The sequence below is a fragment of the Carassius gibelio genome, chromosome B10 (genome assembly GCF_023724105.1).
Source record: "Carassius gibelio isolate Cgi1373 ecotype wild population from Czech Republic chromosome B10, carGib1.2-hapl.c, whole genome shotgun sequence".
In the NCBI taxonomy this organism is placed as follows: Eukaryota; Metazoa; Chordata; class Actinopteri; order Cypriniformes; family Cyprinidae; genus Carassius; species Carassius gibelio.
The window spans coordinates 10,475,154-10,487,548 of NC_068405.1; the positions used below are offsets into that span (position 1 = coordinate 10,475,154).

Sequence of the window (12,395 nt, forward strand, 5' to 3'; positions counted from 1 at the left end):
TCCTCCAAATGCAAAGGAATGAAGAACATATGCATCCCTTTTGTTCTCATTTTGTTTGGCTACATGTCCATCATAGAAGGCTTATTCATGCAGGATCATGTGTCTATGAGCTTTAGTGTCCTTAAATCAATACAGTGAACACTGTCCATCTATTGTTTGCTTTCTATCTCATGTTCTTCATATTCCCCCCGCTGTGCTGGATGCAGAACTTTATGCAGAAGTTTAATGCAAGCATGACAGATTGCTTGCACTGATTTTGAATGCCTTGGCATCCATCTCCTCCCTTAAATATTTAAGCTATTGAAGCACTTGCCTCAAAGCCGCAGTCTCAAGACGTGCTGCGAATGTTAAGGGTCCTTTATTGTTTAGTTGTAGGGTTACTCTGGAAGCCAGCCAACATCAGCAGTTGCACAAACCATAAAGAATATAGAGGAAGGAATGAATCTTCGCTTAGACGCTTTACAAACAACAGATCAGGGGAATGAGGTTTAGCACCTGAAAGGTGTCTTGGCCTGTAGAAAGCACATGCGGTCCAATGGATCCATTACAGAATATTAGAATGAGCAAAAATACCAGTACGTGTTTATATTCGCACTGTATTAATATAATAATAAATGTGTTCAGGTATAATATATAATCTTCACACCCACAGCCAGTTTAGTTATTGTTCTTGGGGGAAATATATGTCACAAGCAATTTCTGATTAATGTTGTTGTTGTTGTTGTTGTTGATTTTTCATAATTTTTCCAGGCTTCTTACTTCACCACATATTGAAAAAGCAAATTCCACTCCTGTGAAGATCAATGGCATTCAGGTTAGTTACAAAACCAGTCCAAAGCATTTCAGAAGCTGTTTATTAAATAAAATAATAATAATAACAATCAAAAGTTACCAAATGCCATATTTAAAAATTATCAGGAAATTATTGGAAGAGTTTGAAGTGTTTTCCTGCTTTACCAGTTAGTTACAGCTTCCTCTTAATATTTTCACTTTTCCTGTTGGTTCAGAGAAGAATGAGTTTAGCAAGTTCAGCAAGACTATATATATATATATGCTTCTGTTTTCTATGGGCAGCATGATGCTGGAGCTGCTAGCAGAGGAGCTGAACACGCAGCGCTGCTTGGGCTTTTGACTCTTTTGTGGCAGGAAGGAACAAGGAAAGTGTTAAGGAAAGTGTTTGTGATCCGACTCACCAGCAGATGGCAGTAATGTTCTGGTAAGTGGGGTATGCCAAAAAAATTAAATAAAGAAGAGGAATGTTGGAATGGGAATAAGGAAGTAAACAATGTCCACACGAGAATGAGATGTGTTTTCAAGGGAAAGAAAGCGAAGTTTTCGTAGTGGGGTGCAAGTACTAAGTAACGTTAGCCGTTAAAAATCAATTCAGTCGGCTCGAAACGGCATCAAATTACCTCGCGTCCCCTTTTTGTTTGTCACTTAGTGAAATGTTATTTCTTAAAAAGGACGAGCTGGTGAGTATACAAACGCTTCTATAAACTCACCATCAGAAACAATATATGACTCAGTTTGTATAAATAACCTCTTGGGTGTGTTATCTAAATATAAAATAGCATCTATTAAAGAATTACTTCTCTTGACACAGACTATCACCAGGATGTTATCAACTAATACGTGGACTGCTATTTAGACCGTAAACGTGACAGTTTGAAAGTAATAGAAGACATCATGAGTTTAGCTGCATGTACTGTGTTTTAAGTTATTATAGCCTAAAAACTTTCTCTCTGGTTTCCAGAATAAACCAAATCAAAAGCGGATGCACTCTCAGGTAATCACGGTGTAACGTTAGTTTGCTTGCTTTTCATCATCTTCATGTGCCAATAAGCTAAAACATCATCATGATGGCAAGTCAAAACAACACAGCCAGTGCTGCTCCAAACGATAAGGCGAAATACTCCAGGCTGGCTGATAGTGATGAAGGCTACATTGATCTACAGGTGAGGAACACTGATGCAAGAAAATAGTTCATTTGTATTATATTGTTTGTAGCATAAATGAATAAACACTGTTTTATAGTTTAAGAAAACGCCACCTAAAGTACCCTACAAGGCTATTGCGCTGGCAACCTTCCTCTTTCTTGTTGGCTCTGTATTGATAGTTGTTGGATCCCTTCTTTTGGCAGGATACATTAATGTCGTGGTGAGTAAACAAAACTGCAGTAATGCAAATATCTCTCAGTATGTTAGCAAGTAATGTATGGTCTTGTTCTAGTACCCAGAACGCACGATTCCTGTTCTCATCATCGGCATACTGATCTTTCTTCCCGGAATCTATCACCTGCGGATTGCTTACCATGCTTCCAAGGGTCACCGTGGTTATTCTTACGAGGACATCCCGGACTTTGATGACTGAACGGATCTGGTCATACCGAATGCTGTGACTTTGATGTGTTTTCTGCAGATGTTGCATGATTTGCCTTTAGACTTTAATTCTCTTTTTACTCTGAGTTTCTCTAGGAGAGACCGTATCAAGCTATCTTTATTTTACCAAAAGAAAACAGAAGTGCAATATTAAGCAAAAAATGTATTTTTTTTTTTAGCTGAATACATAAAAAGCCAATGAGAAATATGCTGGTATTTTCGTAGCTTTGATAAAACTTGAAAAAGTATTGTTTTAAAAGTTTGAAAATGTATTTATCTGTAATGAAGCCAGTTATGTACTGTATATACACTATCAGTCAAATGTTTGGACACAGGTATCCCAGGATGCACCTCTTGAAGTCCTCAGTATCCACATTATTTTTCCCATAAGAGTGTTTACTAAAGTTTCAGAGTTGACTGCACTTTGTTATACCTTTCGTTATTTCCCTACAGCGACTAATGAACAGAAAACAGATTACGTCCACTTTGGGAAAAAAAAAATTTTTCATCATAGACTTTTATTTGTGTTCCCACACTTGCATATTTGTTATTTTGTAATTTTAATGACCTTAGCATTATATTGAAGTGTCATATCACTGGTCTGAGCAGTTGTGTCCAAACATTTGACTGCTAGTTTAGTTGCTATGCAGTATTGTTTTTGTGGAATAAACTGGTTTTATTAATTTTCATGAAAGTGTTTGAAGCAAATATTAATGTTCGCCTTTTTGCGCTTCTTATTTTTTGAATGAACAAAAAGTTATATTTTGAGATCCACTAAAGGCTATGAGAAGTAAACATTTTTTGATATCTATTTGTATTGATTTAATTCTTTATTGATTTATTTGTATTTCTTTATTTATTATTGTAGCAGACGAAGGGTTAGCAGCATACTGCTGATTGGAACGTGCATTTGTACATAACGCATAGTACTGTTTCACATAGTATCATAAAGTATATACTGTGAAATATGCAACAGGGTAGTGTTCCAACAGCCAGAGACGCTCCCTGTCCTGAAGAGAAAACACAAGAAACTCACTGCCCTCCAGTGGGCAGTAATTGAAAGTGTTGGACCAACTACATGTGACTTATATCAATAAGAGTTAAAAAGTCAAGAAAAACTTTGAAAACACTTACGGCATAGTTGCCTAATTTATACTAGGGATATAACAATTAATCATTAGGCTACTGGTATTATTTACCGTGATGATAAATAATATTAGTAATAATTTTTGTTAAGAAGATATTAAAGCATAATAGACTATAGTACGTGTTTGTATTGGACAATACAACACTTGAATACTATGGTTTAGCTGGACTGAAATTCATGGCAACACCCATGGGAAACTTTAACTTAAGCTATCATTTTATCCACACACCACATTCTGTGCCAGCTCTTATTGGAGACGTCATAGATCACTAGTTTACTGCTGTTTTGCAGTCTCACGAGAGATTTCCGTGTGCCCAGATGACAAACAAGTTTAGAATCTTGACCAAAGTACAACATCGGACACACCTGCTCTTTATTAGTAGGTCAGAGTTAGTGAAACGCTACGCTGTAAAAAAAAAAATGCTGATGAATAAAACGTTTTTCTTTATTGAATGTAAGTTGTCGTGCGACTGTTAAAACATTTAACATATTAAGTGTAACTGTGTTACTAAACCGATTCTTTCTTAAGACGTGACAGCTGATTATGTGTTAATGTGTGCACTGGTCCATTTGTTTCTCCGTGTGCGCTCTGCGCATGCGCGTCCGTGTTTGCATTAGTTTGGTGAAACAGCAGCGGGAGGAGTGAGTGAACTCAACGCGAGAGGTGCGCTGATGCGCGAGCGCACACCTACCATAGAGACAAAGTTTATGCGCTTCGTTCTCCTCACTACATTCATAGAAAGAAGGGACAACCGAAATATCTCTGGCAAAATGTTTGAAGTTGTCCTTGAGAACGGATTGTGATATGGAATTAACGCTGAGAGAGTATAAATTCTTACTTTGGAATAATTCTCATCCTGGTATTTTTCCGTCTTCAACGCAAAACAGCGCTCCTTACCACAGCTGATAGATGAAGTGATACCGGTGAGTATTAACAACAGTTTACTCAGACTGTTTTCCTAATGAATGTGGTTCAGTTGCTTTGACGCAATGTATTTTGTTTAAAGCGCTATATAAATAAAGGTGACTTGACTTGACTTACAAGTTTCGTTCTTTAAGATAGACCAGGTTGGAAAGAAGGAACATTTATATCAAAAAGTTTTCCATATCATAACGCACAGGATCATGTTCATTGGCCAAAGTTAAGTAGTATAACGTAAGCAATTACATTTGTATGCTCATTTGGCTCTATTGATCCAAAGATAATGGAATTTTTTGTTGTTGTTTTCTGTTTGTTTGAGTACTGGGGGATTTATCTAACCGTTGACTGTCAGTGGCCTTTCAGTGAGGACGAATGAAAGGGTTTTTAATTGCCCCTGCAAGGGGTCCAAGTGGATTTGTGGGGGCAGGTTGAGGAAAATTTCCAGTATCTACCCAGCAGAGGCTGGCAGGATGTTGTTGTTTCTGACCTGTTCATCTACAGTACAACATAGAGGTGAATTCAGGTTGATGGCAAAAACTGTCCCAATCAAACTGAATTCAGTCCTGTATTTGGACATTTAATCTTGTTATTATTTTTTTTATTATTTAACTCTTATTGTATTGCCATTATTGAAGTTCATTAAGCCTTCATTGATCAAACTTCCCTAAGTGAGTGTAAACAGCCCTTATTGAGTGTAAACAATGGTTGTGACAATGGATTTTCCTTTTGGTCAGATGTTAGCCCAGTCTGACTCACGTGTACATCCTGAGTCAGTCATGTGTAAGGTAGTCAAATTCGCAGTACACCACAGTGAATGTAAGGACATCGCTCTTATTTACAGTGATATTAATCGGTCACTTTTTCCAGGCTCACTGAATCCAGATTATCCTGGATTACACCGAGAGTGTGTCTGATCCCAGCTGTCATGAATCAGTGAGCATTCATGCACACCCCCATGCGATGTATGGATTATGATGCATGCATATGCAATGGTGTTAAATTATTATCAGTGGATAATCTGTAATCAGCACAATCGTGGACATGGCACTCTCTCTCCTCACCAAACGTCTGAAGACATTTTTTAAGGGGTTTGACACTTTTGAATTTGTACGTTCTTATTTCCGTCACTTAGTTTTGTTTGTGTTTGCACCACTGCAGGAATTTGCATGTTGGTTAAGGACTGACAAATTCATGGTCAACTCCTGGGTTGACTGCATGTTTTTCCTTAAACAAACCGTGATCTCATTCCTTTCATTTATATTATTATGATTATTTTTTAAGATTAATACGTTTATAATTGACTAAAGCAATCCAGCTATAGCAGCTAAATCTCTATTATCCTTCTAAAATGTGTTTGGATGTTTAAGTGCACATCTGGCTGCATCATCTGTTGAGTTCATTAAAAGGGTAATTTTTAAGTTTTCGTAAAAAAAAGGAAAGTCGGTTAACTTTTCTGACCTCTACAAATCAATGGCCAGTCCATTTGGCTGATGAAATCCGTGAGCTCCGGTGTAGCCGCGATCACGTCAGCAGGGAATCTGCTCTGAGCCTCTGAGTTTCAGGTCCAGCTGCTGTAGATGAGCTGTTTGTTTGCTCTAGTGAACAAATGCGTTTGTAAAGTAGGACTCGCTTTCACAGTATGACGCGACTTCTGTTTTAAAAGCTTTTGTAGAGTAAATAGTTGCAGGTTGCTAGTGGGGATTTTTCTTGTTTGTTTCATCCTTTACTATGTTTTCTCAGGTTAGTTTATTGCTTTGCCACATCTCAGAGGAGCACAATTATGTGAGGTTTTGTTACATCTTTGGCCTCATTTAAAGTCAACATGAAGAATCTCCTTTTACATTCATCAAGTGAAACAGAATATACAGTGACTCAATATTATAAATTGGGAATTTACAGATTTAAAGCAGGTATCGTATAGAGTAGAGTTCTGCAGTAAAGATTTTTGAAAACGTTTCTGAGTTTCATTGTCGTCCTTTTTTACTTGAATGTAGAATAGGTCAGATGTGAATAATTGAAAGACTGGTGATCTTTTGCATTAAGCTCAAGCTTGTAACGAATTGTCTATATTTAGCTTTCACACTCCATTTAGCCCAGTTCCTTCTCATCACAGCCAGATTTATAGACTGACACGAGTTCAGCCTGTCCTTTGTAAACCCCAAGAATGAATGGACTGCCAAATTGAACTCTTTCAGTGCCTCGAATTAGCATATCCCACAATACGGTCCCAGTTTGGTGTCATTTGAAGACAGAAAATGGTATAATTCAACATTTGCTTCCTGGTTAGAAGAGATTTATAATGATGAAGTGCTGTAACCCTTGCCCTTGAAGGTTAAGAAATAGGATTTTACTGGCGCTACAACAGTAAATCAGAAAGACAGCCTTTGTGTGCTTAGTAATTTATGTAGGACTTTGGTCTAGCTGGGATGGTGTTAAGATTGAAAACATTATTTCTCAGTCTGTGTGAATGTTTAAAATGACCATTTAGTTTTAGTTATTAGAACCTTATAGCCTAGAAAACAGCATGTTTAATTTTGTCCTTTAGCAAACATTTTGGGAATGTTACTTTTGAGTGTTCTCTAAATGTTTTGAAACAAGTAGTAAATAGCAACTTGAATGCTAGTCAAAAAACGTTGAGGAAACCTTGCTAGAACATTAGCTGACATTGTGGGAACACACGGCAAACAGTAACAGAGCACTAACCTACCAGCTTTTCTCAGAGAAACAGGTTTATCAGCATCCCATAGAGCTGATGCATTGAATTTGTACAAAAATTCTACTTAATTACTCAAGTTCTCATGATCTTGTACCACATGCTCTCGGAATGGCTGAATAGATGCTAACAAAGTAGCCGGGTGTGCGGTGAGAAACCTGTGACCTGTGGGATTGTCCTGGGACCCATTTCAGGACCCTTCAAGAATAGCTGTCTCTCGTTGCGCTGGGGGTAATGAGCAGGCGTTTGCATTGTGTGCTGGTGTGTAGCGCACCGGCTCACAGTGAGCTAAGTGGAGCGCTAGCTTTACCCTTTGCACAAGTCACACGCTTTAGTATTTCCAGTGGCACCCCACAGACCTATTGCTTCTTGCTGTGTTAATGATTTACTGGAGACATGCAACAATTCGGCATTCACTGAGGGCATATTTACACCGATCTCACAACTTCCTGTCTACCCACATGATCATTGTTGATGGTATTCACATTTGTAATATCATCATTACACAGGTTAAGTAGATCAGTATCTATATACGAGTAGCTAACATGACATGTCAAGAATTGACACCAGGGTCCTGAACAGTGTTTGGGAAAGTTACTTTTAACAGTAATGCATTACGATATAGTAATTCTCAATAAAAAAAGTAACTAATTGCGTTACTTGCTAACTTTTTATGGAAAGTAATGCATTACATTACTTTTGTGTTACTTTTTTGTCATCTGAGCTTGGTTTACTTATTTAATTTTAATAACAAATCCCCCAGAAGTTATATTTTTGGCAAGTGCTATTAATAAGATTTGGGCTGAAGGAAGTGCGTCTACCTCTTCGCCTCACTCCCAGTTTCTCTCAACATGGGGACAGGAGATCTGTCAGGGAATACATTTGAAAACTAAGTAACTTGTGATACTTATTTGAAAAAAGTAGCTCAGATATTTTCTTGTAAATGTAAAAGTATTGTGTTACTTTACTAGTTACTTGAAAAAGTAATCTGTTTACGTAACTAGCGTTAATTGTAATGATTTATGTTGTAAAATGTCGTTTTCTGTCTCTTACAATATTCAGTAAATATATTCAGTAATATTCACTATATATAGCCTAGTGTGCTATTTAGATATGGGATATATAATTGAGATTTTAAAAGAAAGGGCTTTGTAGTGGAATTAGGTCATAATTAGTGGTGGGCCGTTATCGGTTATTAACCTACTGGTTGAGGCCAGCCTAAAAAGACGCTCAGAACAGCTGCGCATCATCATGAAAGCTTATCTATTTCACCTGTTATTAAGCCTTAGCCCTTGTCGATTTAAACATTAAAGCATCCAAACACAAGACACGGAAAAGCTGAACAGAGTAGCGCGTGCCGTGTTAGGTGCGTACGAGAGAGAGAGCCGCGTATCACGGACAGCGACACTGAACCGAGCTCTCTTCTGCGAAGTTCTCCTGGAAGTCCTTCCTGCACCTGAACAAATAAAAATCACATTTTGAATAAACAAAAAGATGTGAAAGAGCCCTATTCAGTACTCGCGGTGTTTTGGTGTTCAGGGCTCGCGCAGAGAAAGGCGTCTCAAAAAACACTTGAACATAGAAATTGCTTATTTTTGTTCTTGTGCCGACAACTATATACAAAATATGTCAAAATATCCACCTTGGAAATTATGCTCGAGAAAACTGTCGGTTATTTCTTAAATTAAAGTAAACAGTTGAGGAAAAAAATGGGATGTGTATTATATGGGATGCATTCATCGTCTCTTAAAGGGACCACGCCTAATTTAGCTACTGGCTGCTGTAATGTTAATCCAACAAAATGAAAATGAAAATCATTCACTGCTCTTGACTGAATATCTTTGTAGTTTTAACAGTCAAACCAAAAACTATTCAGAAACCAGATATAATTTTTTATATATATAGGAAAACTGTAAAAATGTGAGAAATGTTGAAGGTGTCCGAATAAATGTAGGTTTGATTGTATATTTCATTTTTACATTGAAAACTATCCAGTGCTATTTTACATTTAATTATTTGGTTTCTGTACCTTCACACCTACAAACGTGAAAAAAAACTTAAACATTGGTGTGAAACAGGCGTAAGGTTGTATGCACCTTGTGCAACGTGGATTTAGTTTACAGATTTTTCAAGCACTTTGTGATGCATTTTGGAAACAGGAGATGAGCCCTTTTCTAATGCACCACCTAGCTTGATAAATCCCTTCTCAAAGACTTACTGTTTGTCAATTTTATTTGGGTGTAACATATTCTGAATGCCTTCGGCAGAATTCGAATGAGCCATTTTAATCTAGATTAATTTCAAGATCACAATGAGATTAATCTAGATAAAAAAATTAATCTATGCCCACCTCTAGTCATAATGCAAATGTTACATTTTGCATAGATATGTAATAAATGACAGAGGCTTTTGGTAGTTACAGTGAATTTAATCACATTTACGGCTGGAAAACTCAGGAGCATTCTCTCATGAGTTTAAGACATCAGATGCCAGCCTGAAGTTTCACTCATTGCTTATGAGTCAAACTCATTTCACCACAAATTAGTTTGATTCAGAGATGTTGTTGAGCTTATTGTGAATATACAATACAATGTGTACATGAGATCCCATAATATAATATAATCCTCCTGTATGTTCTGAGATTACTGGAACAGGCGCAAAGCAAAAGATGGGGTGGATGTGTTTGTGACATACTATATATGGTTTAGCTCATATCCACTAGGTCGTGTTTGGCATAATGCTTTCTGTGGTTGAGGTTTGTTTGCCTGTCGTTTGATCTTGTATGTTTGATGTTCTTCAGGTATGTGAATCTGTATGAATACCCATCATGCTACTGAAGAAACTTCTTCTGTTGGAAGTCATTGTTGCAGTTCTGTCCCTATTCAGTGAGTATTATACAGTAATTACTTTACAATTGATATACACAGTAACCTTCTTCTTTTTATTATTCACTAGTTTAAATATATATGTATAGTTTTTATTATTTTTTACAAGATTTCCACATATTTTCTCCTAATATTAGATCACACAAGTGCATCTGAAGTCCAAGTCCGTGCCAAAAGAGGGGACACTGCAGTGTTGACATGCAGTCTTCCAGCCCTGGATGAGGGCAGCTCTGCTCCTCAGCATGTCATAGAGTGGGTGCGTCAGGGCTATGATATACCCATCCTCATCCAGTTTGGAGTGCACGATCCCAGAGTGCATCCCAACTATGACGGTGAGTGCCTAAACACAGGGGTCAACAACCTTATGCACATGAAGGGTTGTATTTTAACACGTAAAAATCAAGTAAAATTGGATAAGAAATTATAAATGGATAATAAATAACAGTGTTGGAATTTTTATTGCATCAAAAATAAAATGTAAAGGAACACTTTAGTTTTCCTTTAATAAACTCCTAATTTGCCAATATTAACTATTAAAACAGTAGTTGTTAAATTTAGGTATGGGGCAGATTAAGGGATCTAAAATATGGTCCTGCCGAATATGCCATTAGTGTGTGCTTTATAAATACTAATAAACAATATGCTAGTAATATGCATGCTGATAAGCAACTAGCTAGTTGTTGTCACACAGCGCTGTTAGAGAGACGAAGGCACTATGAAATCATAAACAAATTCTTCTAGTTGTAATCCACAAATATGAAGAGGGTCTAACACACAGGGTAACAGTCACAATTCTGGACAAAAGAAGACAGGACAGACTTTACTTTAAATACTTGACAGTAGTGAGAATTGGTCCTTAAAATAAAGGGTTACCAGATGTATTAAAATGAAATTAAAAATAAATAAATGAAACAAATTTGAATAAAAATTATGAATTGATAATAAATAGCAGGGTTGCAAATTAAGCCTAAATTAAGCTGTTGCTCAGTCAAGGATGTCTAATTTTGGATTAGATCGTGATTTGCTGTATTTGCTAAATTTATTTGTACCATAAATTAAAGAAAAATACATGATTATTATTTCATTCTTACTCATTTTTTTATCCCTAATTATTTATTTTTTAAATTGACCTTGACAAATGCAGAGAATATTGAGGATATTGAAAGAGATCATGTATTTGTTTTCCCATCCTGCTGTAAAAGTAGTTCAAATAATGTTATTTTTGGGGTATTTTTCATGCCATACGTTTTTTTCTTCTTCTTTTTTGTATTATTGAAAAAAATCATGCAGTAACAGGGTTGACCTCAAAATGTGGATACAGCTTTTTGTTAATTGAAATTGGTTAGTATTTGCAGCTCAATTTTATTACAATGAACTGAAAACTATTTCAACAGATTTTATTTACATTTTGGTCTTGGATTTAAATGCCTGCACTGTTACCTCTGAGTTGGGACAGGTATAGGGCTTTCTCGAAAAGCTTGCCAAGTATGGACTGTGTATATCGTCAAGTATGATAAGCGTCTGCAGATTAACTAAATGTAAATTTAAATGGAAGTTACACTGTAAGTGTGGACTGCCATGTTGTAAACCACATCCAACTATGGACAATGCAGTATCTCTCACCTCTTTCGTAATTCGTTCTCCTGAGTGCCACTTCGGTCATAGCTTGTCTCAGCTTACAGAAACTCTGCTCTTTTGTGTGCTTGTGGGACTTGCTAGTTTCTCCCCCTCTCTCTGCTGAAGTCCCTATTGTGTCTTTGGGAGCTGGAATACAAAGAGTGTCTATGGGGAATATAGCCTTTCAATAGGTTTAAGATACTCCCTCCCCATATTTTAAAAAATGCAATGGCTCTAATTCAGAAAGAAACAGGCTATCTTGGTTGCACTGCTAATTTTCTGTGCATGGATGAGCCTCACCTTCCAGGCAGTGAGCGGACGACAGATTCAGCCCTGCAGTTTATGCGTGAGCACAGTGCGTCTTTACGCAATTAAACTAATTCTCAAAGACAGCACTGCGCCTGTTCATCACGATGTTGCCTGGGTGATGGAATGCGAACCTACTGAGCATCAGCAATAACTAGTTAAGTTAACTTATAGCATGGTTCATTGCCAAAATTGCAACAGTTTAAAAGTGAACTTGTAATGGTACTTAAAAAAATTGTGCAACAAGCAACATTTTAAGTGAATTTGCAACCCTCTTGAGCGACAAGCAACAGTTTATAAGTGAATTTGTTTGCTTGTTCAACGCAACAGTTCATACAAAAAATTGTTTACATGTGCAACAAGCTACATTTTTAAGTGAATCTAGATGGCTTTTTAAGCTAATTTATTTACTTGTACATGAAAGAAA

The 12,395-nt window shown here is 36.9% G+C and overlaps 2 protein-coding genes across 3 annotated transcripts in view; both read left to right on the forward strand.

Annotated features, from left to right (window-relative positions):
• The first annotated feature begins 1,246 nt into the window (after positions 1-1,246).
• On the forward strand, positions 1,247-3,189 carry LOC127966350 (transmembrane protein 230). Its single transcript, XM_052567266.1, has 4 exons — positions 1,247-1,472; positions 1,754-1,955; positions 2,035-2,157; positions 2,230-3,189. The coding sequence occupies exons 2-4, from the start codon at positions 1,857-1,859 to the stop codon at positions 2,368-2,370; spliced, it is 363 nt and encodes a 120-aa protein (XP_052423226.1). The 5' UTR covers positions 1,247-1,472; positions 1,754-1,856; the 3' UTR covers positions 2,371-3,189.
• Positions 3,190-3,906: 717 nt separating this feature from the next.
• LOC127966337 (protein turtle homolog A) overlaps positions 3,907-12,395 on the forward strand; it is a 29,568-nt gene continuing 21,079 nt past the window's right edge. Inside the window, exons 1-3 of one of the 2 annotated variants that reach the window (XM_052567247.1) lie at positions 3,907-4,449; positions 9,961-10,045; positions 10,183-10,377. In XM_052567247.1, coding sequence (XP_052423207.1) covers positions 9,988-10,045; positions 10,183-10,377 — 253 coding nt within the window. In that variant the 5' untranslated portion in view covers positions 3,907-4,449; positions 9,961-9,987. The remainder of the gene's footprint in view (positions 4,450-9,960; positions 10,046-10,182; positions 10,378-12,395) is intronic. The other variant, XM_052567248.1, reaches the window with a different exon arrangement.